Raw genomic sequence first — 27,419 nt, forward strand, 5'->3', positions numbered from 1 at the left:
TCCTGTATGTGCATCATACTACTTCCCCTTGAGCAATGATTTGTACACAGGTCATACTGATTTCCTCAGAACTTCAAATCAAGACAAAGTTACTACATTTGTAGTTATATCATTTGGAGCAAAGGCTTCCCATTGGCTTCCAAAGACTTCCGCTAGACAATCCTGTAGTAGTGGCCAGCAACTATGGAAACCCACAAGAACTACAACTGAGAGAGGAGAATTTTTCTCTGTTTGACAGAGTTATGATTTCAAGAGGGTAGCGAAAACCTCTGTTGCTTTTCTCCTCTATCCCCCCTCCATATAGGTCAGGATGTAGGCCCAATCATGAAGGTATGAGACACAGAGCAACAGAGTAAACAGAACTCCAAGTTTCTGGCCAGAGGACTAAAGAGAGGGAGACTAGGGAACCAGGAAGTAGTGAGGAGATCATAGAGAGGGAGGAAAGCAACGTTGTAAAGTTGATTATGAACCCCAAAGTTCACTCTCAAGTCACTAATGCTTGGATCTGATCCTAGTTAGCATACCCAAAGAACTTCAGAACTAAATGATCCAATTGACTAGGTCCCAGATTGCCTAGGTTCCAGACCAGGTCACATAAATCTTAGATCACAAGGGCTGCAGTTCTTGAAAACCGAACTGACACTGGAACCACAGTCCACAGAAGGTGGGCTGGTGATGGCATTCTGCATCTAATCAGGTTCATTGCCTGTTAAAACAGAAAGAATGCCATTCACCATAGAAGCTAAACAAGACCCAGAATCTCATGATAGAATATTCAAAATGTCCAAGCTACAATCCAAATTACTTGGTAAAGTGCCACAAAAATTTCAACTTCCAGATGAAAAACAATCAACAGATACCAAGGCTGAAATGACATCAATGTTGGAATTATCCAACAAAGACGTTAAAGCAGCTATTACAAAAATGCTTGAACAGTCACTTACCTTGCAACAAATGTTAAAATGGAAAATTGAAGGTATAAAAAAGAACCAAATGGAAATTTTAGAACAGTAACCAAAATAAAAACGTACAAAATGAACTCAACAGCAGAATGGAGAAGACAGAGGCAAGAGTGAGTGAATGGTACTGGCACAAAACCAGAAATATAGATCAATGGAACAGGATAGAAAGCCCAGAGATAAACCCACGCACGTATGGTCACCTTATCTTTGATAAAGGAGGCAAGAATATACAATGGAGAAAAGACAGCCTCTGCAATAAGTGGTGCTGGGAAAACTGGACAGCTACATGTAAAAGAATGAAATTAGAACACTCCCTAACACCATACACAAAAATAAACTCAAAATGGATTAGAGACCTAAATGTAAGACCAGACGCTATAAAACTCTTAGAGGAAAACATAGGCAGAACTCTCTCATGACATAAATCACAGCAAGATCCTTTTTGACCCATCTCCTAGAGTAATGGAAATAAAAACAAAAACATATGGGAACTAACGAAACTTAAAAGCTTTTGCACAGCAAAGGAAATCATAAAAAAGATGAAAAGACAACCCTCAGAATGGGAGAAAATATTTGCAAAAGAAGCAACTGACAAAGGATTAATCTCCAAAATATGCAAGCAGCTCATGCAGCTCAACAGCAAAAAAACAAACAACCCAATCTAAAAATGGGCAGAAGACCTAAATAGACATTTCTCCAAAGAAGATATACAGATTGCCAACAAACACATGATAGGATGCTCAACATCACTAATCATTAGAGAAATGTAAATCAAAACTACAATGAGGTATCACCTCACACCGGTCAGAATGACCATCATCAAAAAATCTACAAACAGTAAATGCTGGAGAGGGTGTGGAGAAAAGGGAACCCTCTTGCACTGCTGGTGGGAATGTAAATTGATACAGCCACTATGGAGAACAGTATGGAGGTTACTTAAAAAACTAAAAATAGAACTACCATATGACACAGCAATCCCACTACTGGGCATATACCCTGAGAAAACCATAATTCAAAAAGAGTCATGTACCACAATGTTCATTGCCTCTCTCTTTACAATAGCCAGGACATGGAAGCAACCTAAGTGTCCATCGACAGATGAATGGATAAAGATGTGGCACATATATACAATGGAATATTACTCAGCCGTAAAAAGAAACGAAATTGAGTTATTTGTAGTGAGGTGGATGGACCTAGAGTCTGTCATACAGAGTGAAGTAAGTCAGAAAGAGAAAAATAAATACCATACGCTAACAAATATATATGGAATCTAAAAAAAAGAAAAATGGTTCCGAAGAACCTAGGGGCAGGACAGGAATAAAGACGTAGACGTAGAGAATGGACTTGAGGACATGGGGAGGGGGAAGGGTAAGCTGGGACGAAGTGAGAGAGTGGCATGGACATATATACACTACCAAATGTAAAGTAGTTAGCTAGTGGGAAGCAGCCACATAGCACAGGGAGATCAGCTCGGACCTTTGTGACCACCTAGAGGGGTAGGATAGGGAGGGTGGGAGGGAGATGCAAGAGGGAGGGGATATGGGGATATATGTATACGTATAGCTGATTCACTTTGTTATACAGCAGAAACTAACACAACAATGTAAAGCAATTATACTCCAACAAAGATGTTTAAAAAAATAAATTAATGAAAATAAATCAATAAAAATTATCCACACTAAATAACAGAGAAAATAGATTGAAAAAAAAAAAAAAAAAAAAAAAAGAACAGAGCTCAGAGACCTGTGGGACAATAAGAAATGTCTTAACATTTTGTTCTCAGAGGCCCAGAAAGAAAGGACTCTGCATACAGTGATGAAGCATACATACACTGCTGAAAAAATATTTGAAGAAATAATGGCTGGTAACTTCCTGAAGAATTTGGTGACATAAAACTACAGATTCAAGAAGCTGAGCAAACCCCCAAAGGATAAACCCTAAAATATCCACATGAAATGCAACATAATCTAATAATTACAATTAAAATTCGCAAGCTTTATATAGATGTCAAGAAGCTAATTCTAACATTTATATAGAAAGGCAAAGGAACTGAACCAGATGCAATTTTGAAAAAAGAAAAAAACTAGAGGAATTACACTAGCTGTTTTTAAGGTTTATCATAAAACTAAGAAATCAAGACAGTGTAGTATTATAGAAGGGAAAGAGACATATACTGACAGAATAGCAAAGAGTTCAGAAATAGATTCACACAAATATGGTCAAAACAAATATGGCCAACTGATTTTTGACAACAGGGCAGAAACAATTCAATAGAGATGGTCTTTTTAAACAAATGGTGTTGGAGCAATTGAGTATCTATACGCAAAACAAAAACAAAAACAAACAAAGGACGAACCTTCATCTAAAACTCACACTTCATAAAAAAATTAACAAAATGTATTACAGATCTAAATGTAAACTGCAAAACTGTAAAAATTTTAGAAGAAAACATAGGATAAAATCTACATGTCCTTGAGTTTGGTGATAGGTTCTTATACATGGTAACAGCAACATGATCTATACAAGAAAAAGTAATAAACCGGATTTCATCAAAACGAAAAACTTTTGCTTTGACAAAGACGTGGTTAAGGGAATGAAAGGACACGCCAGAGATTGGGAGGAAATATTTGCAAATCACAATCTGACAAAGAACTTGTATCCAGAATTTATAAAGTACTGAAAACTTGGGACTTCCCTGGTGGTCCAGTGGCTAAGACTCCACACTCCCAATGGAGGGGGCCTGGGTTCTATCCCCGGTCGGGGAACTAGGATCCCACATACTGCAACTAAGCCGGCACACCGCAACTACTGAGTCCACGTGCTCTAGAGCCCATGCTGCAACTAGAGAAAGCCCACACGCTGCAACTTGAGAGCATGTGCACTGCAACGAAGAGCCCATGTGCCGCGATGAAGACCCAACACAGCCTAAAGCAAGAAAGAACACTCAAACCTTAACCATAAGAAAACAATTCAAATTAAAACTGGGCAGAAGGCATGAACAGATGCTTCATTAAATAAGATATAAAATGGTAGATAAGCAGATGAAAAGATGTTCAACATCATTAGTCATTAGGAAAATGCAAATTAAAACTATGATGACATACCACAACACACCTATCAGAATAGCTAACATAAAAATATTGCCAATATGAAGTGCTGACAAAAATACAGAGCAATGGGCACTCACACTGCTTGCAGCAATGCAAAATGACACACCCACTCTGGAAATCATTTTGGCAGTTTCTTATAAACTTAAATGTACATTTACCATATGCCCCAGCAATTGCACGCCTGCCTATCTTCTCTAGAGAAATAAAAACTTATGTTCACACAAAAGCCTGTATGTGAATATTTTAACAACTCTATATGTAATTGCTAAAAATTGGAAAAATCCAAATCTCGTTCAAATAGTGAATGGATAAACAAACTACAGTGTATCTATACATGAGACTACTATTTAGCAATAAAAAAGAATGAACTTTTGATACATGCAATAACTTGGATGAATTTTAAAAGCATTTTGTTTTGAAAGAAGCCGGTTTCATTTATATGACATGCTCAAAAAGACAAAACTATAGAGAAAGATCAGCTCAGTGGTTACAAGGGATTATAGGTGGGTAGAGGGGTGAATATGAAGGGATAAGGAGACGGAGTTTTTCTGGGTGATAGAACTATTCTGTGTCTGGATTATGAGAGAGATTTCACTGTATGATAGTTTAAAATAGCATTAAAAATAATAGTATTAATAGTATTAAAGAGCTAACAACTATTAAACAAACAAATGAATGTCGTGTTTAGGTGTTTCAACTTTAATGGCCAAAACGCTGGGATTCCACAATAGTAGATCAAAACCAATATCATTCATCCTTTTTCTGCTGATGAATAGTGCACATTTTTCATTTTACAATTTCATTTAAACTGAGGTTAAATTACATATAGAGTTACCAGATTTAGCAAATAAAAACACAGGCACTCAATTCAATTTCAAATAAATAATCTTTTTTTTTTTTTTTTAGTATAAATGTGTCCCAAATATTGAATGGGACATATTTGTATTTAAAAAAATTACTCATTGTTTATCTGAAATTCAATTTAAATGCGTACCCTGTTTTATCTGGTAATTCTAACACAGAAAAATGCACAGATCCTAAATCTATATAACTGAGTGAACTTTGATAAATGTTTATACCCATACAACCAAAACCCCATCAAGATACAGAAACTTTCCAAGACTCTGCTTCCTTTCTGTCCCCTTCCAGTCACTCTTCACTCTCTCCAGAAGTAACCACTGTTTTCTTTTAATTAGTTTTGCCTGTTGCTGTTCTTCATATAAATGGAAGTGTACAGTACTCTTTTGTGTCTGGTTTCTTTCACCTAACATGTTTTTGAAATTCACTCACGTCTGTGTATGAGTCAATAGCTCATTCTGTTTTATGGCCAAGTAATATTCCATCGTAAAACACACAACTTTTAAATGCATTCTCTTGTAATGGACACATGGTTTGGTTCCAGTTTGGGGCTATAAATGAATAAATATACAAAGTTATAAACATCCACAGACTATTTTTTGTCAGTATGTTTTCATTTCTTTTGAGTCAATACGTAGGACTGGTTTTGCTAGTTCAGGGGGCAGTTGTATGTTTAATTTATAAGAAACTGCCAGTTATTTTCCAAAGTAGTTGTGCCGATTTATATTCCTACCAATACTGAGATTTTCAGTTACTCCATATCCTGGTAGCTTTCACTACTGTTAGCCTTTAAAAATTCTGACATTCTATTGGCTTTAATTTTCTTTATTGTTTGTCCGTTTCCTATTTCACCAATTTCTGCTCTTATGTTCAGTATTTGCTTCCTTCTAGTTAGTGCTTAATACGCTTTCCTTTTTCTAGCTTTCTAAAATGAAAACAGATCGTTGATTTTAAAACTTTCTTTTCTATTCTAAAGCAATAAATTTCTAAGCACTGCATCTGCATAAATTTCTAAGGTCTGCATCCCACAAATTTTCACATTTTACGTTTCTGTTTTTATTCAGTTAAAAATAAATACTGTTTTATCTCCAAGTATTTGGGACTTTTATAGACATCTTTTTGTCAGCAATTTAAAATTTAATTCCACTGTGGTCAATGGCCAAGTATATGGTCTACTTAGGTGAATGTTTCATATGTGCTTGAAAATAATGTCTAGTCTACCACTGTTAACTGTAGTGATCAGTTTGACCCAAATTGTTGGTGTTGTCCAATCAATATTTTTACTGGTTTTGCTTACTTCTATCAGTTGCTGAGAGAAGATTGTTAAAACCCCCAACTTTGTAGATTTGTCTATATCGTCCTTCAGTTTTGTCTATTTTTGCCTCATGTATTTTCAAGCTGGTATTCAATGCATACACATTTAGGATATGTCTTCATGAACTGCCCCTTTCCTCTTTATGAAAAGTCTTTCTTTATCTCCAGTATACTCCTTCTTTTGAAGTCCATTTTGTTTTATGTTAATAGAGCCCCTTGTTTTCTTATGCTTACTGTTTGTATGGTATATTTTTTCCCCATTCTTCTACTTTCATCCTGTATCTTTATATTTAAAGTTTAACGCTTATAGACATTTAGTTGAGCCTTTAAAAAAAAAAATCTAGTCCTTTTCATCAGACTACCTAATTTACATTTAAGCAATTATTGGTTTGTTTGAATTTAACTCTACCATTCTACTATTTGTTTTCTCTTCATCCTATGTTTTTTGACCTTTATTTCCTCCTTTCCTGCCCTCTTTTGGTTAACCATATATCTTTCGGTATTCAATTTTAATTCCTTAATTTTTTTACTTCTGCCATGTGTGTTTTTTTGATAGTAGTTGACAAGGGATTACAATACATACCCTTACCTTATCAGTCTACTTACAGTTAGTATTCTACTACTTCAAATAAAATGTAACAACCTGCATAATTATAATTATGCAACTGTATAATTCCCTTTACCCCCTGCAACTTGTGTTACTGTTTGCATATACTTTACAGCTACATATATGCCACAATGCTATGTTAAATTGTCAGTTGTCTTTTAAAAACATGAAGCAAAGAAAACCTGATAGTCATTTATACTTACATACTTATTATTTCCTTCCTTCTAGCTGATGCCATTTACCTTCAGCCCAAAAATTCTCCCTCGGCTTTCCTCGCAGTGCAGGTCTGCTAGTGACAAATTGTTTTCATGAAGATTGCTTTATTTTGCCTTTATTTTTGAAGGATATTTTTACTGGATATAGAACACTGGATTGATAAGAGTTTTGTTTTGCTTTTGAATTTGTGTAAAGATTTTGTCTTTCCATTGTCTTATGACCTCCACTATTTGATGAGAAGTAGTCAATTTTTGTTATTCCCTGGTGGGTTCCCCAATACCACTTATGGTGGCTTTTAAGATTCTCTCTTATCTTTGGTTTTCATCAGTTTTAACTATGATGTGTTAGGTGTGGTTCTCTCTACATTTATTCTGCTTGGAGTTCACTAAATTTATTGGATCTGTATATTCATAGTTTCACCAAACTTGGGTAAATTTTGGCCTTTACTTACTCGTATTTTTTCTACCCTATTTCCTTTCTGTTCTTCTTCTGGGGATCCAGTTACATCTTTGTTGGACTGCTTGATATTGCCCCACATGGCACTGAGGTTCTTTGCTTTTTTTTTTCTTCCCTCCGACCCTTTTTCTTTATTCCTCAGATAGATATCAATAATTTCTATTCATCTATCATCTGCACTCTGTTGTTAAGTCCAACCGTTTGGGGTTTTTTGTTTGTTTCCAATTCTCTGCTGAGAGTACCATTTATATTAATTCATTACAACCACTTTTCCTTTTCATCCTCAAACATAGTTCTAATAGCTGCTTTGAAATCCTTGTCTGCGAATTCCAATATCTGGATTATGTTGGGATGTCTTTTTACTGTGTGCTTTTCTCTTTTTGACCATAAGTCATATTTTCCTGTTTCACTGCATGCCTCATAATATTTTATAGTATTCTAGGCATTGTCAATAGATTGATTCATTTTGTTATGCTCCGGAAGTAATAAGCTTTTTTCTAGCAGGCAGTTAAATTATTGGCTAATCACCTTGATTTTATGGAAGCTTGATTTTACATTATGTTAAAGATTTTGTCTTTAGTTTTAGCACAAATCTTCAGTGCTGGGCACAGCCTTTACTGATAATACACAACCATTCTAGGGATTTGAGGGAAAGCCTAAGTTACTTACCAAGACTTCTAGCTTGTTGGGATTCAAACTCTGTTTTCTCTTGCAACTGAGAGCAACAGTCTTTGCTCAGCTTTTTCAGCCTTCCAGCTATGGCTTTCCACCTGGTTCACTAGAATCTTCCCTGCACATGCACAATGCAGGAGTTAGTCAAAGACTTAAGAGGAAATCATATGCAGATTGGAAGTCTCCTCCATCAGTGCCACCTTCGTTTCTAGAATTTCCTCCTTCAATTTACAGCTCCTCAAGCAGCCCCCAATTCCTCCAATACCTCAAGTCACTAAGACTGCAACTTTCTCTTCAGTTCTAGCCACCCCCTCACCAGACAGACTGGTGAATGCCTTGAGGGGAAAGTCATATAAGCATAGTTCTCAGGCTGCTTCTGGTCACTCCCCAGTGCCTTTAGACACTTATTTATTATATTTTTCCAAGTTTATAATTGGGAGGGTTTGTACATTACAAGCTATTCCACCACTACCAAAACCAGAAGGCCTTCACCTTATAATTCTTCATTGTTTAACACCTTAGAAAAAAACAATAGAGAACTGATACTTAAATGTCCTTGTCTCTCTCCTCTTTTTCATCCAACAGAGTGAAAATAGAATGTTTCACATATATTAAAATATCTTTTATCTCAAATGAAATGAAATAACTCAAAATAATCTCTTCTTAATTGATGCTTCCAGAAAGTAGGGAAGTAGTTGCTCAACTTCCTATGAATCTACTGAACAGAGTTCAGATAAGTTGATTAGGCCATGAAAACACAGTTGATTGACCTTGAACAATGTCGGGGTTAGGGACACTGACTCTCCATGCAGTTGAAAACATCCCTGGTTCCACATCCATGGATTTAACCATCTGAGGATTCAACCAACCATGGATTGTGTACTACTGTAGTATGTATTTAGTGAAAAAAAAATCTGCGTATATGCAGACCTACACAGTTCAAACCTGTGTTGTTCAAGGGTCAACTGTACTCAGAGTTAGACCAACTAAACTAACATGTAGCAAAGTTATTTCTGTTATAAACTGATAAAAGTATGAGACTTCATAGTCATGAAACATAATAAATGGAGTGTGATTTACAACTAGGAAGAAGAATGTGGCTACTTGCATACATACAGAGGCATATTAACTGTTAAGTGATATGATAAATCTTGACCAATCCACTGTTGTTTTCAAACCTAAATTTTTAAAAATTTTATTTTGCAGTCAGCAAGTTTTCCATTTGTCAGCTTGGATGTGAAAGATGCTATTTAAAACCAAACAGCAACTGTACATGGCTGGCTGAACATTTATAATTCAACAGTTATATAACCTCCAAAATACAGCAGAATATGAGGCACATAATTAGGATGTCAGCTAAACAAGACAAGGCAATTCAAAAGGATGTCATTTTGTGGCATGTGCTCAGCTGAGCTTTAAGTAAGTAGGACTGTTGGGTGGGGACTTATTCTTCCCACCTCTGTTTATATGCATTAATACCAAATGCTGTCAGGACAACTTATCTTGCAGTCAGGACATCTGACTTTTTAAGAAAGAAGAAAGTTCCACCTTGTATAAACTGATTTCATAAACAAAAATTGCTTTTAAATGATTCTGTCGATGGATGTCTATCTGTAAGTTTTCCAGCTTGGTCTGCTCCATGTATGTACATCCTGAAAAACTGCCAAAATAGCAGCAAAAACTGATGATATCATAGGGAAAAAACTCACTGACAAAGGAAACCAAGCATTGTTGAGTCAGCATCTTTCTTCTTGGTCACTCGTTTTATACTTATTAGGTAAACCAAAAGACCTGTTTGATTTGTTACACAAATATGTGTATGTGCATATATAACTGAAATTAACATCTAACAATAGAAATGCCTATGTTCAGAGTCCATCAGTGCTTTGGGATTCTGAGCTATTTTCTGGTACAGAAAACAGACTTAGCATCTCCATCTCCAGTGGATGCAAGCTGCCTCCTGTGATAATCAAGGAATGTAATGGTCCTCCCAAGTCCACAGTACACATTTGCTGCAAAGTGCCTGCTGCAATTTTCTGGTCTTCAGCTCCAACCCTGGCTAAGCCAACACAGAGTGTCTCCTCGGTGACTGCTATTAAAACAAAAAAAAGATACCACCATTCAATTCAGCAAATGTGTTACCCTGAATCCATTCAAACTAACACTAGTACCAAAAATACATTTAAAGAAGACCCAAATATATTAAATCTCCTTAGTCACTCATTATGGACACACTATCTATTGATTTATCTAAGGCTTTTCTAAATTATTTGTACTACCTGACATATAAAGTAAAGTAGTACTTCCTAACTTTACCCTTTCAAAATTCCAAAGACTTACCTTAGTTTAAATTTTTAGGACTTGAATAATTCCTGTATCCATACTCTATTGCATAGCATATGTCTTTAAGTAGATTCTGAGTGAACAATGTTTATTACATGCTTATATTTTAAATAAAATGTTTGAGATATATTCACATTGGCCAAGATATACTGGAAAAACCAGGGGATTATGAGCTAAATACACAGATTTGAGTCTGTGCTTGGCCACCTAGCTATGTGACAAACTTCAGTTTTTTCATTTATTTATTTTTTTTAGTGGAATACTATCTGTCATAAACGGTGGTTTAAGGGCTAAGATAATAGATATGAAAGTACTTAGTAAAGTACATAGCCCTTAACAAATAATAGGCATCATGATATTCCTTATGCTTTTAAGTTCAAAATAACCAACATTAGTGAACTTTAGTATTATTCACTCTGGCCTGACAGCTGAAGGGCTGACCCTCTTGTGGTTTTGTTTAGCTGGGAAAGCTGCCCTGATTGAAAAATGGTCAAAATGGGGCAAATGATTTCTACAAGGACAAGCAGGCATGTAAGGCACTCTGTGCAAAGGTGTGGATATAGAGCACCCTTGCAGATTATTTGTTGCATGACTTTAACGAGGCCTACTGAGGCCAATGTTATTCAAGAATCTCTTCATGTATCTTTTCTACCAAGAAATAGGTGCTCAAAGCCAGTCAGCACCTTACAACAGAATATAATGACAGATTCATTTAAGAACGTCTCAATAAAAATCTACTGACGATGAACATTTTATTATATACCACATCTATTAATACTATGTCTAGATATTAGGAATATAAGTATAAATTCTCTTGTCTTTATCCTGAAGAAAACTATACCTGGTCTCAGTGTTGAGAATGAGAAAAAGTAGAATAAGTATACTTTTACAGGACAGAGTTTACCATAGATTTGGGCTAAAATGGAAGTTCTGTATTTTACCAAAATATTTATATGTTAACATATTTATATAAAAGCTGATTTATAGTTAATTTGTAAAAAATCCTTACTTTCTAGAATGATATTAATTTACTAGAAGCAACTCCATTATTTTTCTTTCAGTAGAACATTCAGCTTATGAGATTTAAGGTAAAGTTGAAAAAAGTGACAAGGAAAAATACAATGCAAACACACTGACTCTCACTTCAGTGGTGTTGGAATATATATGTGTGTGTGTATGGCAGACGTTACATACACATCTCAGTGTAACAGTAGGGGATACGAGAGCCCTTTTAAGGTTCTTCAGTACCTGGTTCTTCTCCTCGTATTCGCTGATTCTGAACAATCTCCAGAAGTTGCTGGGCCGCTTGGTTTACACTCATATAACGAGGAGGTTCATAGATCTTTCTTCCCCTGTAAGTGTAAAACTAGATGCCACTGTTCTTAGCCATGAGATTACACAATACATTTTTAACACAGTTACTCCCCCAGGTATACTCAATTACCATAGTCTACATTATGTTTGAAGCAGTCACTTGTTACCCACTTTAAGCATACATTAAAGCATGGATACAGTGATCATTTATCTTAAGTTTCTTAAGCTTTTTTCATTGTTCTACTTCAAATGCCCTCTCATCTCACTGAAATGCTGGCAGAAATAAAAGTCCACCAACTTAAAAGATAAATGTTTAAATCAAAGTTACTTTTATTCAAAGTGATACTTCAGGCAAAATAATTCAAAATAAGTGGCAATTTGTTCTATACCTTAGTTTAATCAGGTTCCATAGTGTTCATTTTTATTACCATGTTTAAACCACATATCCCTCTTTTCACATCTTCCTCTAAAAACAGTAAACTAAAGCGATAAATATCTCAAAATCTTGGAGGATAAGATATGTTTACTTCCATATGCCTCAAAAGCCTACCACATTTGCCTAATGATCAAAATAAAAACACTGCTTTTGCAGTTTACAAAACAGTTCATATAGATTATTTTACTGACTCTCAGAACAATTCTATAAGTCAGCACTCTCCAAGAGGAATATAACGCAAGCAGTAAACATAATTTAAAATTTTCTATAGTCTCTACATTAACAAATGTAAAAAAAAAAGAAAAAATTAACTTTAGTATGTTTATTTAACCCAATAGATCCAGAATGTTATATTTCAACATTTATTCCTATAAAAATTATTAAAGATTGTTTTTGTACTAAGTCTTTGAAATCTGGAATGTATTTTATATTTTAGCACATCTTAATTCAAATGTTAAATTTTCATTGGAAATATTTGATCTGTATTTAGATTTCATAAAATTCATGGTTGTAAAAGTAGATTTACATACTGAATTGTTCTAAATATACTTAAATGTTTTCTATTAACTAAGTTGAGTATGTTTTAATTTAATTAAAATTAAATTATAAATTCAGTTCCTCAGTTACATTAGCCATACATATTTAAAGTGCTCATTAGTTACATGTGGGTAGCAGCTACTGTATGGGACACTGCATCTATAAGCAAAAGGGGTTAGTACTCCCATTATACAAATGAAGAAAATACAGCTCAGAAATGGAAGTAACTTGCCCAAGAGCACATAACCAGAGGCCAACTCAAGACTCAAACCCGTGTCTTCTGACTCCCAATTAACTCATTCCACAAATATTTACTGAGTGCCTATCAGGTGCCAACCACTGTTCTCAGTACTGACCCAAGAAATCTATTGCTGTTTCCACTCTATCTATCACACTACTTATCATTTCAAAAGATTGAAAGTATTTAATTTTGCACTGTTACTGAAAACTGATTTTCAACAATCTTTAGAACTCATGTTATTTAAGTAGAACTTATTGTTCACGGAATTAAAGTAGATGTAAGCATTCTCAGAATAAGAACTTACTTGATTAGATTTTCCAAAGACTGCTCCTTTACTTTGATGTCTGTAGGAAGTAAAAAATAGTTCTCTTTTAATTAACTACTTTATCCAAAATCCTATGTGTAAACTTCAACTGAGTCACCTAAGTTTGCAGTAGACATTATTCTCAAGTCTCCAAAATGCTAATTTGATTGAGTCTACGACAATCGTTCCTCACACTTGTATCTGGCCACTTTTTAAAGGAAATATGAAGAAGAAGGGAAGCTTGTGGTTGTGTAAAGGTCATTAGTTAGAAAACAAACATGAAGTTGGCCCTGAGACCATCCTGAAAGGATCGAATTTCCTCTTGGAAAAGAAGACACAGGAAAGAGTTAGATAAATATTGGCATATACACTACCAAACAGCTAATCAAAATTTTTGTGTTCATTTCTATTAGGTGGTGACTGCATAGAACCAACTGAAAAGTCTTGTTATGTTCCTCTTCTTACCTATTTTCCAGGCACTAGAATATAAGCTTCAATGCATGTAACATAAATAAAAGAAAATTCTTACCACATTTTGAAAAGAGACTTTTGCTTTCTTGTGAATGGTAAGACATGCCTAATAACTTATGAATAATACCAAGTATTCATACTTTAATTGGGATTTCCTGAGCACTGACTGGTAGCCAGGTACAGGGCTACCACAGCGGCCAAAACCCACGTAGTCTTTGCTCTAATAAACTTTACAATGCAAGCATCACAAAGATTTGATCCTTTACACTTTTTAATCACTGATGCTCAGCTAAACAATTCGGTAGAAGGTAAAAAAGCAGAATCACTCTACATCCTCACAGGAACTCAGCACACAACAGCAAGAGCGACAGCTGCTTCCTGTTCTACATGCCGAAAACAAATGGTTCGGTCAAAGTTTGTTTTTGCAAAAATAAATATAGTGCAACTGAGTGGTCTTTCTGATAGACTTCTACAGCTTTCCCAAGTGATTATAAAAGTTTTTCTCATAAAGGATACTAAGTATTTGCTTGGAAAATACTCCAGAGATAATCCCTTACATGTATTTCTAAATGTTCTTGGAACCAGCAGTGAATATATTTTTCAGGTTCGAAATATCATTAATTATTTAATATTTCCACTTGTCTGGCACATATAGGAAAAAAATGTATATCTGTTATTGAAATATGGCCTGCAATACAATTAATGATATATAAGTCAACTTTGAGTTCCTTTACACAATAGTTGTAATATTTTTAAAAAATTAAACACATTTATTAATGTATTCACCTTGAGCTTCTGAAATGTTGTCATACTTAAGTTTTAAATTTAATATCTGCAATATTTTTACATTTTTACTGATATGCTCTACAGAATTTGATTTTAAAAATTAAGCAGGTTGGGGAGACTTTTTACAGGCAAATGCTTTTTAATTGAACATAAGACCGCATTAGTGAATTAATCTCAAGCCAGACCTATCTTGATACTTTTCCCTTGTCTTCACACAGGCCATAATTATTCCTTTCTACTTCTACTTGCTAGAATGTAAGCTTCTCCTATTCATCTTAGTACCAGCACCTAGCAAAATGCAAAGTACCTAGTAGATACTCCATAAATTCTACTGAATAAATTTGTTCACATGGCTCTACTACCATCAGCCCATCTTAAACTATCTACCCCTTCAGTAGAGTAAAAGTCCCAGCTCCTTCAGAAAGCCTTTACTGACTTCCTCTTAAATGCTCTTTGTCCTCTGAAATATCCATACAATTAATGCTGTATTTTATTAATCTCTAATTACATTATATATATCAGTCTTATCCTTCCAAGTAAATTTTAAATTCTCTATGGTTTCTTACCATGACATAGTCTCACTAATCCCTACAGGGCATGGCCCATAGCAGGCATTCAATAAATACGTACTAATTTGAATAATGAGAACTCCAGGTGATTAAATGATGAGATCTATGGTTTGAGAATTTGGAATCATGATATCTTATACTTCACACCTTGTTCCTGTTTTTGTTAATGGAGCAAGGAAGATATATTGTTTAACCTTGTTTGTCTTTTCCCAGGAAAGCCAAGAAAAGAGGCAGCTCTTAGAGAGAGTTCAAGAGCCAAAGTTCTGGTTTGTCCTTCCTGCCTCTCCATACAATAGAACTTAACTGTTCTATAAACTTTCATGTACACAGCACATTAGTTCCAACTAGATTTCAAAACCCTGAGGGCAGGACCCATGTCTAATACTTCCTTAGTATTCCAGAAGAACCTAACTCCACATTGGGCATACAGTAAATACTCAATAAATACTGTAAACTGATTTGCTGTCCTTCCAAAGCTTCCAAAAGATAAATTCTATTTTTCCTCCTTTCCCCCATTTTTTATGATACATGAAGATGTTATCAGGTAGCTTGCCTCTTAAGACTACTTTTCTCCCCGTTCTGTTTTAAAACCTCTCAGTTCTGTTGTAAAACACACACACATGCTTTTTAGTACCTGAGCTCCAATGAATCCCTATTTTTTATCCCTCAGTTGCATATACTTCTACTTCTGCCTTTAATAAAAGTCCTTTTAATGGCTGTCCTTCTCACATCCTTCTACATACTGCTGGCCTTAATTGGATCTAAGTTTAAGATAACATGATGGATATATCTAATGGCATATTCCACATGAATTAACAAGTGTGTTACAGTCGGTCTGCCAGTAGGAACTACAAAAAAAGGAAAACTAGTATCTTTCCACATGGAAAATCCAAACACAAAACTATAAAGCTAATTAATAATGAATTACTAAATTGCCCTGATAATAAACTAAGAAAACATTATTATACCAGTTAATTGTGGGACATAGGCATAAGCCAAAAAAATGTTAGAGAAGCATGCATGGCCTGATCTAGATCTAGAATTAATTAGGTGTCAATGTTAATGGAGTAAAAGGAATGTATTCCAGCTGGAACTGAATGAGCTAGCAAGAGTTAAACATTTTCTGTGCCAATGGGTAATAAGATCAAGTCTGAGAAAATACGCTAAAAGTAAACTTCAACCAATTACCTTCCATTACATATTTGTTGAACAGCTACACTGTGCCAGACTTCTAGACATTTGGAAGAGGGGAATAAGCAAGATAAAGTCCCTGCTCTTATGAAGCAGGGAAGAAAACCAACAAGTTAATAAAACAATTCAGATGGATGGTAAGACTTAAAAGAAATAATACAAGGTAATGGGAAACAGAATCACTGGGGGATACAGGGTGTACCACATCAGATTAGGTAGAATTTCACTTTAGATCAGGAGTCAGTAAACTTGTTCTGTAAAGAAGTAGGTCGTAAATATTTTAGGTTCTGAGGGCCACAAGGTCTCTGTCAAAATTACTTATCGCTGCCAGTGGAGCATGAAAGCAGCCACAGATAATACATAAATGAAGTCGCATGGCTGTGTTCCAATTAAACTTTATTTATAAAACAGGCAGTAGGCTAGATTTAATCCACGGGTGCTAGTTTGCTAACCCCTGCTAGATAATTTCCGATTTCTACCCTATAAGAAATGCTAACCATTAGTAAAACTTCTCTACAGTCTTCTCTTTTAAAAGAGACATATTGATTGAGGTTCTGATAATGTACAAATCATATATTATTGAATAATAGAGAACTGTCTATGTTATACAAATAACCTAAATGCCTTTGGCAAATAGGAATCTTTTCTAATGTTCTGAATATCTGTGCTTACTACAGAGGCCAAAACCATGGGTTCATTCTTTGCCCTGATTCTGTGCTATGTGGCAGACATTCTTCTGCTGTGACTTCACACACAGTATCACCAAAACAGTGCAATTCAATGTATGATCCGAGGACTGATGCCAGTATGTGAGAATTTTGTTCCCAATAAATGATAAAAAAAAAACTACAGGAGTGAGAAGAAGTGTTTACAAACACTTGCAGTAATTTGACTTTGACACAAAAGATTAGAAATTTAAAAGTAAATAAATATATGTATTTATTTTTACATATATCTATTTTATATATGTGTGTGTATATACACACACACATATAAAAATAAAAGAACAAAACTTGGTCCTTCATCACAAATAGATTGAGAAGTACTGCTTTAAACACTTCCATGAGGCAAGAAAAGATTATTCCTATTTGATAAAAATGAAGGCAAAGGTAAGGACTGTTTACAACATTCTCTAGCTAGTATATAGTAGCGCTCAGATTTTGTCTTCTGATTCCAAGTATGTGTCATTTCAAAGTTATCAAAGATGCCAGTTATTTCTTTTCTGTTGACCAGCCACAGATTAAAGCTCTGATTATAGCATTTTTACAACACACACTGTAGAAAAGGAACTGATAGCAAATGTGAATCAGTACAATTCCAGTACCTCTGCTGACAAACGCAGCCCATCCCTTCTGAAGCTCTATCAGTACCACCAGCTTAGTGTACAAAGACAGTGATCCCAGCCATTTCCACACTAGGTAGGAAACAGAATTTGGCAGCATAATACAGTGAAAAGAGCTGTGAATAACAGGCTATTTGGATTCTACGAATTCTGCAACTAATAATCTGGGTGACAGTGGGAAAATGATTCAATATCTCTGGGCCTCAACTTCATCTGTAAAATAGGGCTTCAGTAAGATGATCTCAAGAGTCTCTTTCAGATCTATAATTCTGTGATTCTGATAGCATTTATACTGCAGTATTCAAAGGACACCTTAAGGAAGACAGGATGGAACGTGGTAAGAATAAATGCTCAATACGTCTACTGAATTGCTGTAAATTGACCAGAACAGGGTCTTAATGGACAAATGGGTAAAAGATGGCATGCTGGAGAGGATCTGTTAGGGCATAAGTAGGCAGCAGCATGAACTATGGCATGTATGTAGGAGTAGCCATGCCGTATTTGGAACAGAAAATTCATTTCTCCACAGAGTACGGGGGGAGAGCATGTCATGCATAGAGTAGCTAGCCTGTATCCCACAGAACAGTTTCACCTTCACACAAAATCAAAATGAGAACAATATGACAACTCCATACTGTCACCCTAAAGAAACTCCACAGCCCTTACCTAGTAAGCATAATGTGTGCATGCCGTTTTGTCTGTTCCTCTTCACTTTGTCAAAGAAGCTTTCTGGTCTCCAAGTGTCTGTCCAAAAAACAACAGACACTGTCTCTCCAAACCTATACAACTAGAAAAAATGAAAACTAAAATTAATTAATGATGGAACAATTCACTGACTACTATTTCATAGATAACAATAAAAATAAAAAGCGAGAACCAAACTTGAGATGGACTGGGGATCAAGTCTGTCACAAAAAAAAAGGTAATAAAAATTCTCTTTGATCCACAGCAGCTGGTGTCATTCTGATGCCCTTTCAGTAGGAGATTTCTAGTATTTCTGCATTCAGTATGGGAACATATGTAACTACTTCATGATTTTGCTAGGTAGCTGCTAAAAATACTGAAATACAAAGAACCCAGAAGGAAGCCAAAAAAAAAAAAAAAGCCTTTTGAGCAGTCAGAGCCCAGTTCACAAAGTTAATATTACCCTCACTTTACAGATGAGTCCACTGTCAAGATCAACTGACTTGCCTAAGGTCACACAGCCAGTTAGTAGTGAAAAAGAAACTCAAAGCCAGGTCTGAGGAAGAGCTCCTTTCTACCACGACATCTCAGTAAAATTCAGGCACTGTATACTCACTGCGGCCGTATCCCAAAACCTACTCCCTTACTTTACCCACTGTTTATTCCCTCACTATAGAGTTCAGTGATAGGCCTTTTCCCAGACCTCCTCCTTTCCCCCCAAGAGGCCCACCCACTTCACTTGACCATCACACAACCAAGAAGCTTGCTTTGTTCCAACTTGCTTCCAGGCTGGCTGCACATCTCACTAAGTGAGTCCAACTCCAAATCTTACGCTGAGAAACTCTAGTTTTGAATTTTGGTTCCTCAACTTGTTAGCTGTGTGACGTTATTCTTTCTAAGTCTTAATCCTTAAAATAGGAACAGTGATAACATATGCCCTTCCGACCCATAGGGTTGTATGAATCAAATAACATGTAAAAAGTTATTCAAACTGTGAATAATATGCTTATATTAGTTCTTATCTAGGTACTGCACAAAGGATTTTATTTTCAAAGACTTAATATATGGTAAAATGTAACAATGAAGTTGTTATGTAAAGATTTAATTATTCAACTTAAAGAGTGCCTGAAAGAATTTTTAATAGAGCTGGAAAGCACTAAATGCTGGAAATTACATCTAGTCCTCTGCCGTAAGTTAGCTGTGTGATTGAAACAGCTATGTGACTTCAGGAAATCACCTAACTTTTCTAAGCCTAAACTTCTTCATTTCAAAAATGAAGAAACTGGTCTGGAGAAGGGATTATTGTCCCCAGGCTTCTCAGTTTTCAGAAGCTGCTGCAAGAGGCATATAGGGAGGAAAGAGAGAAGCTAGGACATTCAAAGTCCTCCATCCCTCCATCACTAAAGAACCTCAACTTTTCTCAATTTTTATATGTTGAGGGCTTAAAAACTATCACCGATACTCATAATGGTGACTTTGAGATCCCAAGGGAAGGTTCATCATATTCCTTATATGGCTACAACCTCCAACCTACCTACCAATAGGCTTTATTCCCAAAGTCCATTTGAAAATTGTCTGAAAAGGTATTTCCCCAGAGAAGCCATGCTATCCAGTGGCAGTCGAATTCATAGATTAGTGTACAAAGACCCATGTAACTCTCAGAATTCAGTCATAAACCTTCCAGCCACACCTAACATGGTTTCTCTGTAATAAATGTATTTAGAGTTCCAATGTAAGATCCCTGGAATACATTCACCCAAGCTACAAGGACTAAGCCTAGCTCTGTTGAGGGCTTCTGTTATTGCTGTTGTTCTATAAGAGGCAAATCTGTCCAACAAATATTTATTATAAATCATCCACTATGTGCCAGGCATTATGCTATGCACAGGCATAAAGTGAGAAGCAAAGCAGAGCTCCGGTCCTCACGAAGTATGCAGTCTCACTTATACCTTACATAGCAGGCAAAAGCTCTGGAGTCATGGCTCTGGTTCCTACTAGTTGGATGATCATGGTGACTAGTTCGGTGACTTTCAGGAGGAACCCCCTTGCAAAATGGATATAATAATTATAAACCTAATAATGTGTTTTGTTAAGGATTAAATGACATACTGTATGTAGTGCCTAGTGCCATAGTAAAGACTCAATAAATGTTAGGAATTTGATAATGTAACAACGATAGTGTTTATAATGATGATATGAAGATGTTCTAAAATGCTGTGTTGTGCTATAATCCAACTGCTCTCCTTACTGGAGTGAGCTCAAAAATATTACCAAACATTTGAAACTATGTTTATGATTTAATTCTGACAAGTTCAATCGTTTACATTCTTAAAAGGATTTTTGGCATCTCTGATCAGATTTTAAAATATTAACATTACTCTATTAAAAAAAACTTTAAAGGAAAATCATTAAAGAAAATTTCATATGCAACCATATATAAATACTTTAAATATTTTTATACTAAATATTTTTATACTAAAATACTTTTCAATATTTTAAGAGTCATGAAAATATAGTCATGGAGGTAAATTCTTCATTCAAAAAGAAGGGGATAGATGATTTAAAAGAGAATTGAGATGCTAGTCACATATAAACATTAGTTGAAACACTTTATGTAAAAGCCTCTTTCAATTGTCTAATTTGGGGGATTAAAGAAAACCTCACATAAGCACTGCTTCCTAGGACCCTGATTTATAGACTGTAACCATTTCCATGGCTGTGGTACAAACTTCTTCAATGAATTCTGGAACATTATGCAAACAGTTTCACCATTTAGATGTCAGTACCTCAAAGAACAGAAGGGCCAATTCCTTTGTGTTTCACAATTCAAGGACTTACCAGTAAATTACAAAAAGAAACTGGAACAAAATCATACAGTGACGAGAACTGAGGTTACAGAAGCCTAAGCACCTACCATCCTAAAAATGTAAGCCTTTGTGCTTGTGATCATTTTCCCCCAAACCATTATTGATGCAGATCTACATTTAAAGATTACAAAAAGAACTGTTTTCAAAAACAGTAGGTAAATACAGGCTTTTTGTGTGTGTTTTAACCTAGAGTAAGTTACAAGGAAAGCAGTTTATCTAACTTGATGCTGGATCATGTTTTTTATCAACTGAAGACAAAAACTCAATTCAAAATGATTTACTTAATTATATATAAGGCACTAGTTAAGAGTGAAAAGATGCACAAGACAAATATGAGGTAATTAATAATAATAAAAAATTAGATATAGATTGTATAAGAGTTCAGCATTTCCCCCACCGAGAGCGCATCTGAAGGTAACTTCTGAATAGACAGGATATAAGCTGGACCTTAAAGGACGGGTAAGATTTAGCCTGGGGAAGTTGAACATGCAGAAGAATGAGATGATGTGAACAAAGTAACAGAGGTGGGAAATCCTGGGCAGTATTTACAATGGCATTAAGCAAGTATCTAGAAATAAGTATTGCCTCACTTTGCCTCTAACAAGTATCTCTAATTCCTGACACCTTACCAGGTACCAATTCCTGTCAATTCTAGCTCTACAGCTTATCTAGAAACTATTAATTTCTTTTCCCTCTACCTTAGTTTGAGTTCTCAGTACCACCTGCCTGAATGACCTTAATAGTCTTAATTCATCTCGCTGCCAGTATTTCCTTTCTTTCAGAAGCACAGATGCCTTGTAAACTCCATTTTATAATTAGATTTTAATGCTTTGGTATTTTATATTCAAATGAAAATATTTTGTGATTTTTAGGTTAAAAAGTATCTTTTCTGGATATGGAAAAATTAGAAAATTTAATTTGCTAAGAACTCTATCAAGCCCATGTATCTTTTATATATGTATATCCTAATCAGATCACATAAATCTGTGAGGTAAAAGAAAGCTGAGCCAGCAGAGTTGTCAAAAAATGTACCACAAAACCATATAATCAAGAGTTACTAGTTTTTTTATATAGAATACTTGCTGTTTTTAATCTTCACATGCATTTTGCTTAACATTGATAAAACACTGACTTTTGCTAACAGTAAGAAAGATTATACACATGGCTACACACTAGGTACACAGATAAAGCTGAATGACTAGACAGAAGAGCAGCTAGATTTATATTTTCACATATAAATGAGAGAACCCACATACAAATTAAGTGAAAGAATTACAATTTAAAGCATACAATTCCAAAGACAAGATCCAACTTGGGGTAGGGGGTGGGGAGGGGGGGAATAAATAAATAAGCAATTCAACTCAGCAAATATTTGTCACACATTGATTATATGTGCATGGCACTGCAATAAAGTACCATGGAAGATGTGAAGATAAGTAAATTAAGGAGTTTATAATATGGTAAGCACATAAACATATGCAAGCAACTGAATACTCTTATAGGATAGAGATTTACCAGGATTGTTTGAGTAGAATAACGGCACAATCAGATCTACGATTTAAGCAGAAAACTATAAAGTGGAAGAGAATGATGGGAAGGTGGCTATTAAACTAGTGACTAAAAAAAGGAAATGGAAAGGAAGGAAAAAAAATTTTAACCTGCTCATGATTTAACAGGTGGTCAAAAATAATTCCAAAGTGACTAAAAGAACAGAGAACTTATTAGATGAATTCTTCTAAGGTTACATAGTAATGTAGAGCTCTAATACCCTTATTACCTTGTTAAGTGTTCTTTGTACTCATTAGGTTTTATCATTTCTACAATAGTGCCTGGACAACAATGAAAGCAATTTAATGCTTCTGAAAACTAACAGTAAGAACTACTACAAGGTCAAAAATGCTGACTATCACAATGAGTGTTGTGTTATTTAAAAAAAAGGAAGGAAATGAGTTCTTATTTTTTGAAGGTAATATACATTTTTTTCCCAAAGTAGATATGTATTATATAAACAGAGGAACATATGGCAATAATCAAGGTCACTCACGCAACAGTCAGCGAAAGTGGAAGAATTTCATAATGATGAGAAAATTATACAACCTTTTTCCCTGAAGTCAGCCACAACTGATAATGCAGTTTTTAATGCAGAAACCATTGCTACCTGGTTTCAAACTGTCTTATTTATCTTTCCTTTAAAAATGTCTCAAAATCATTTCAGTCACCAAACTTTTACAAAAGAATTAACACATTCTATCACACAAATGGCTAACAATAAATGAAAGTACCATGCAAAAAAATTATTTTAGGATCTGTAATTCTTTTTTAGCCTGTCAGATTCAGGAGAATGTACACACAGTAAGTGCTAAGTAAAAAGACTGAAAGAAAACATACCAAAATGGTAACTATGGTTACCTTCAGGTGGTGAGACCACGGATGCTTTTATTTTCTTCTTTATTACTTACTGTATTTTCCTGATTTTCTATGCGTATATATGTCACTTGTTATCACGAAAAAACGTTATTTTGTAAGTGGCTCTTCAAAAGCAGCAACAATAATAAAAGCAATTCTGATTCTGCATGATTAAGCTGCTAAATGCCTAACTTGAAGATTTCAAGAGAAGAAGGACTTGTTCCTCTTGTCTTCCGTGTACTGAGAAAAATCCCTGACTTTTCATTATCAGGAATGTCTAAATACAACCACCTTGCCTGGCTCTCGACAAATAAATGGATTTTTCTTTGACTAGAAAAATCCTCAAAATACAAATAAGTGTTAGAAATATCTGTTACTTAGGAATTTCAAGTAACATGATTTTAAAGTATACGTGTTTATAACTAATATTTTAATTGCAAAATATCTTAAAATTAACTCAATGAAAATTTGAGTATCTAATATATCTTGGTCTATGTATCCTTTGCCTAAAGCTGGAAAACAGGCCCGCTTTTTTTTTTAATAAATCTTTTTTTTTTAAATTATTTATTTATTTTTGGCTGCATTGGGTCTTTGTTGTTGCACGTGGGCTTTCTCCAGTTGCTGCGAGTGGGGGCTGCTCTTCGTTGTGGTGTGCGGGCTTCTCATTGTGGTGGCTTCTCTTGTTGCAGAGCACGGGCTTTAGACGCGCAGGCTCAGTAGTTGTGGCACGTGGGGTCAGTAGTTGTGGCTCGCGGGCTCTAGAGCACAGGCTCAGTAGTTGTGGCGCACGGGCTTAGTTGCTCCACAGCATGTGGGATCTTCCCAGACCAGGGCTTGAACCTGTGTCCCCTGCATTGGCAGGTGGATTCTTAACCACTGCGCCACCAGGGAGGTCCCAACAGGCCAGCTTTTTAGCTTCCAAAACTACAGGATATTAGAACTTAGCTAGTTTAGTATTCTTCATACTTTTTAGTGACAAATCTTTTTTCCAAATGAATTCTTACATAGAACATCACTGATGTTAAAAACTGAGTTAAAGATAATGACCTGGCTCCTCAGGGATTTATCCTTTGTGTTTTGGTGTCAATTACTTCATTATCTGCAGAACCCTAAAGCATCTTCATAAATCATGGTGCACTTTGAAAGCCACTAGTTTTGTCCAACATTCCTCCCTGTTCCCACCTCATCCCCTTGTAGTTAAGAAACTTAAGATCCAGAGCAGTTAGATGACTCCTTAGTTACCACCTGAGCAAAAAGTAAAACCAAAACCTTTTAATTTACAGTTAAACTCTAAACCTTTTCCATTATATCCATTATACCTTTCCTTTACTAATTCTTTCCAATATGTAGTCAGTTTTTACCCAACATACGTATTGTAAGTCTTGTGTTAACTAATCTCTAGATAGCCAAGGTTTCTGTGGTATGTATGTATGGATTCACTCGTGTTTCTGTAATACCTTGCAGATGCCCCAAAGTGCCTCCATGACTCTCTAACTCTACCTTTCTCGCTTTTGGGAATGTCTTTTAACTTCTTGTCCATCTAGAAAACCCCTTAGAATTCCTTTTCTAAACCACTTTATTGAGGTATAATTATCATACCATAACATTCACCCATTCCAAGTGTACATGAAATGATTTTTAGTAAATCTAAGTTGTGCAACCATCACTATATCCAGTTTTAGAGAATTTTTATCACTCCAGATCCCTTATGTCCATTTCTACTTAATCCTTGTTCTCATCCCCAGCCCCAGCCAACCACTAATTGCTTTCTGTCTCTATAGATTTGCTTTTTCTGGACACTTTATGTAAACGGAATCATAACTTATGTGGTCTTCTATGTCTCACTTCTTTCACTTAACATACATACACTTATTATCTATGCTGGGACTACCAACTGTTCATAAGAAAAAAAGGAGATACTTCAGGGAAACATCATGCCTTCGAGAGCCTGGGAATAAGACAAACCCAATCCTATTCTTCTACATAATCAGTTCTAAGATTGATAATGGTCCTGAAAGCATAGGAAGACTGGCACAGGGTTCTTAGGACAGGAGGCGACTTCTCTAGAAATGACAAGTTAACACAACCAAGCAAAATGAGAAAACACCTGGGCAATGGTTTTCGGAGGGTCCAGCCCCATGGACAAGTCTATGGGGGTAAGGACCATGATAACTGTGGTAGTGAGATGGTAGGATCCATTAGCATACAGAGTCCGTTTCCTTTCCTAGGATTATCAGTAAGGCACAAATGGCTCTCTACATCTCCCTAAATCTCAATTCTCTTAATAGACACTGCTCCTATGTATCTACTTCTTTTAATCGTCTACTGCACCCTACCCTCTCCATGAGGTCCAAGCCCCCATCACCTCTTCTCTAAAAGACTGCAATAAACCTACTAATTGATTTACTCACTTCTAGTCTTGCCTGGCAGAAATTCAATCTCCACATACCAGCCAGAGATATCTTTTTAAAACACTTACCAGATCAAGTATTTGCTCTGTTTAAATCCCTCTAAAGGCAGTTAGTCTATATCACTTAGAATAAAATTCAAATTCCTGACAGTGTATTAGTCTAGTGGTCCAACCCTACCCACCTATCCAGCCTCAGATCACTCCTCTCCTTGCCTACTACTCTCCAGCAAGCCTTCCTTTGGTTCCTTTAACAAGCCAAGCTCATCTCCACTTTAGGGTCTTTGTCCAAACTGTTCCTTCTGACTGGGATATGGTTGTTCCTTCTTGATTCATATCTTAAATGTTACCACCCTGAGAGACCTCCCCTGCCTACCCAACTACAGTAGTGACCTAGTCACTCTCTAAACTAGCAGTCTACTTGAATTTCTTATACTTGCCACTACCTGACTTTATTTTTTTAATTTGTTATTGCCTCTCTTTCCTACTAGAATGTAAGCTCTTTGAGAGCAGAGACCTTCTTGGTCAGGTTTACCACCATATTCAAAGAAACTCAGTAGGCAAACAATAAGAAGACAAACAGTATTTGTTGAATAAACAGATCACTATTCCGACTAATGATGTCTAACTTGGCAACCTCTAATATACTTTGCATATAACAACAAAACCAGAATTTCATTAGGTATATGGGGTTTGTGGTAAGGAACTGTATTTATGGCATGCCTAGAATAAAATGCATATCAACTGGCTGTGTGTGTATGTGTGTGTGTGTAGAAGTGTTAGTCTATGCAACTACTTACCTTCATAGATACTGATAATCAAAAATCTTCTGTTGGTTAATAAACTACAAAGTTAATAAAAAATACTCAGTGGTCGATTCTGAACTATGCTGCTTTAGAAAACAACAAAAACAAAAAAGATAGTTCAAAAGGAGCTGATAAATGATAGCTAAAAAAATTGTACCCATTCTCAGGTTAGGAATTTCATACTACTCCTCTTTAACCTAAGGTGAAGATGTTGGAAAGTATATACTGTTCAGGTCTGTAACCTTACCCAAGTAGAACTTCTGTTTAACAACTCGATGGCTGTTTTTCAATTCATAGGAAAGCTCTTTCACATAGATGACAGAATGCCTTTCGAAAGTGGTGCCCACTTCCTTTTTAGAAAATTGAGCAAGAGAGCATGGCAAGGTAACCTGTTAACACTCTACATTGAGCAAGCATATTTCTGGGAACTAAAATCTACTTTTCCAATTCTGCCATACTAAAAGAATGACAGTGCAGTTTTTTAACTTTCTAAGAAATTTTTTATCTGTCTAGGTTGATG

The 27,419-nt window shown here is 35.6% G+C and overlaps 1 protein-coding gene across 3 annotated transcripts in view; it reads right to left on the reverse strand.

Annotated features, from left to right (window-relative positions):
- Positions 1-9,374: 9,374 nt before the first annotated feature.
- The window catches only part of DPH5 (diphthamide biosynthesis 5), a 36,485-nt gene continuing 18,440 nt past the window's right edge, over positions 9,375-27,419 (reverse strand). For all 3 annotated transcript variants that reach the window (XM_068538086.1, XM_068538084.1, XM_068538085.1), the window contains 4 exons: positions 18,396-18,516; positions 13,371-13,410; positions 11,787-11,890; positions 9,375-10,287 (listed from right to left, as the gene is read on the reverse strand). In XM_068538086.1, coding sequence (XP_068394187.1) covers positions 10,064-10,287; positions 11,787-11,890; positions 13,371-13,410; positions 18,396-18,516 — 489 coding nt within the window. In that variant the 3' untranslated portion in view covers positions 9,375-10,063. The remainder of the gene's footprint in view (positions 10,288-11,786; positions 11,891-13,370; positions 13,411-18,395; positions 18,517-27,419) is intronic.

This window comes from Eschrichtius robustus, chromosome 3 (genome assembly GCF_028021215.1).
Source record: "Eschrichtius robustus isolate mEscRob2 chromosome 3, mEscRob2.pri, whole genome shotgun sequence".
Taxonomy (NCBI): domain Eukaryota; kingdom Metazoa; phylum Chordata; class Mammalia; order Artiodactyla; family Eschrichtiidae; genus Eschrichtius; species Eschrichtius robustus.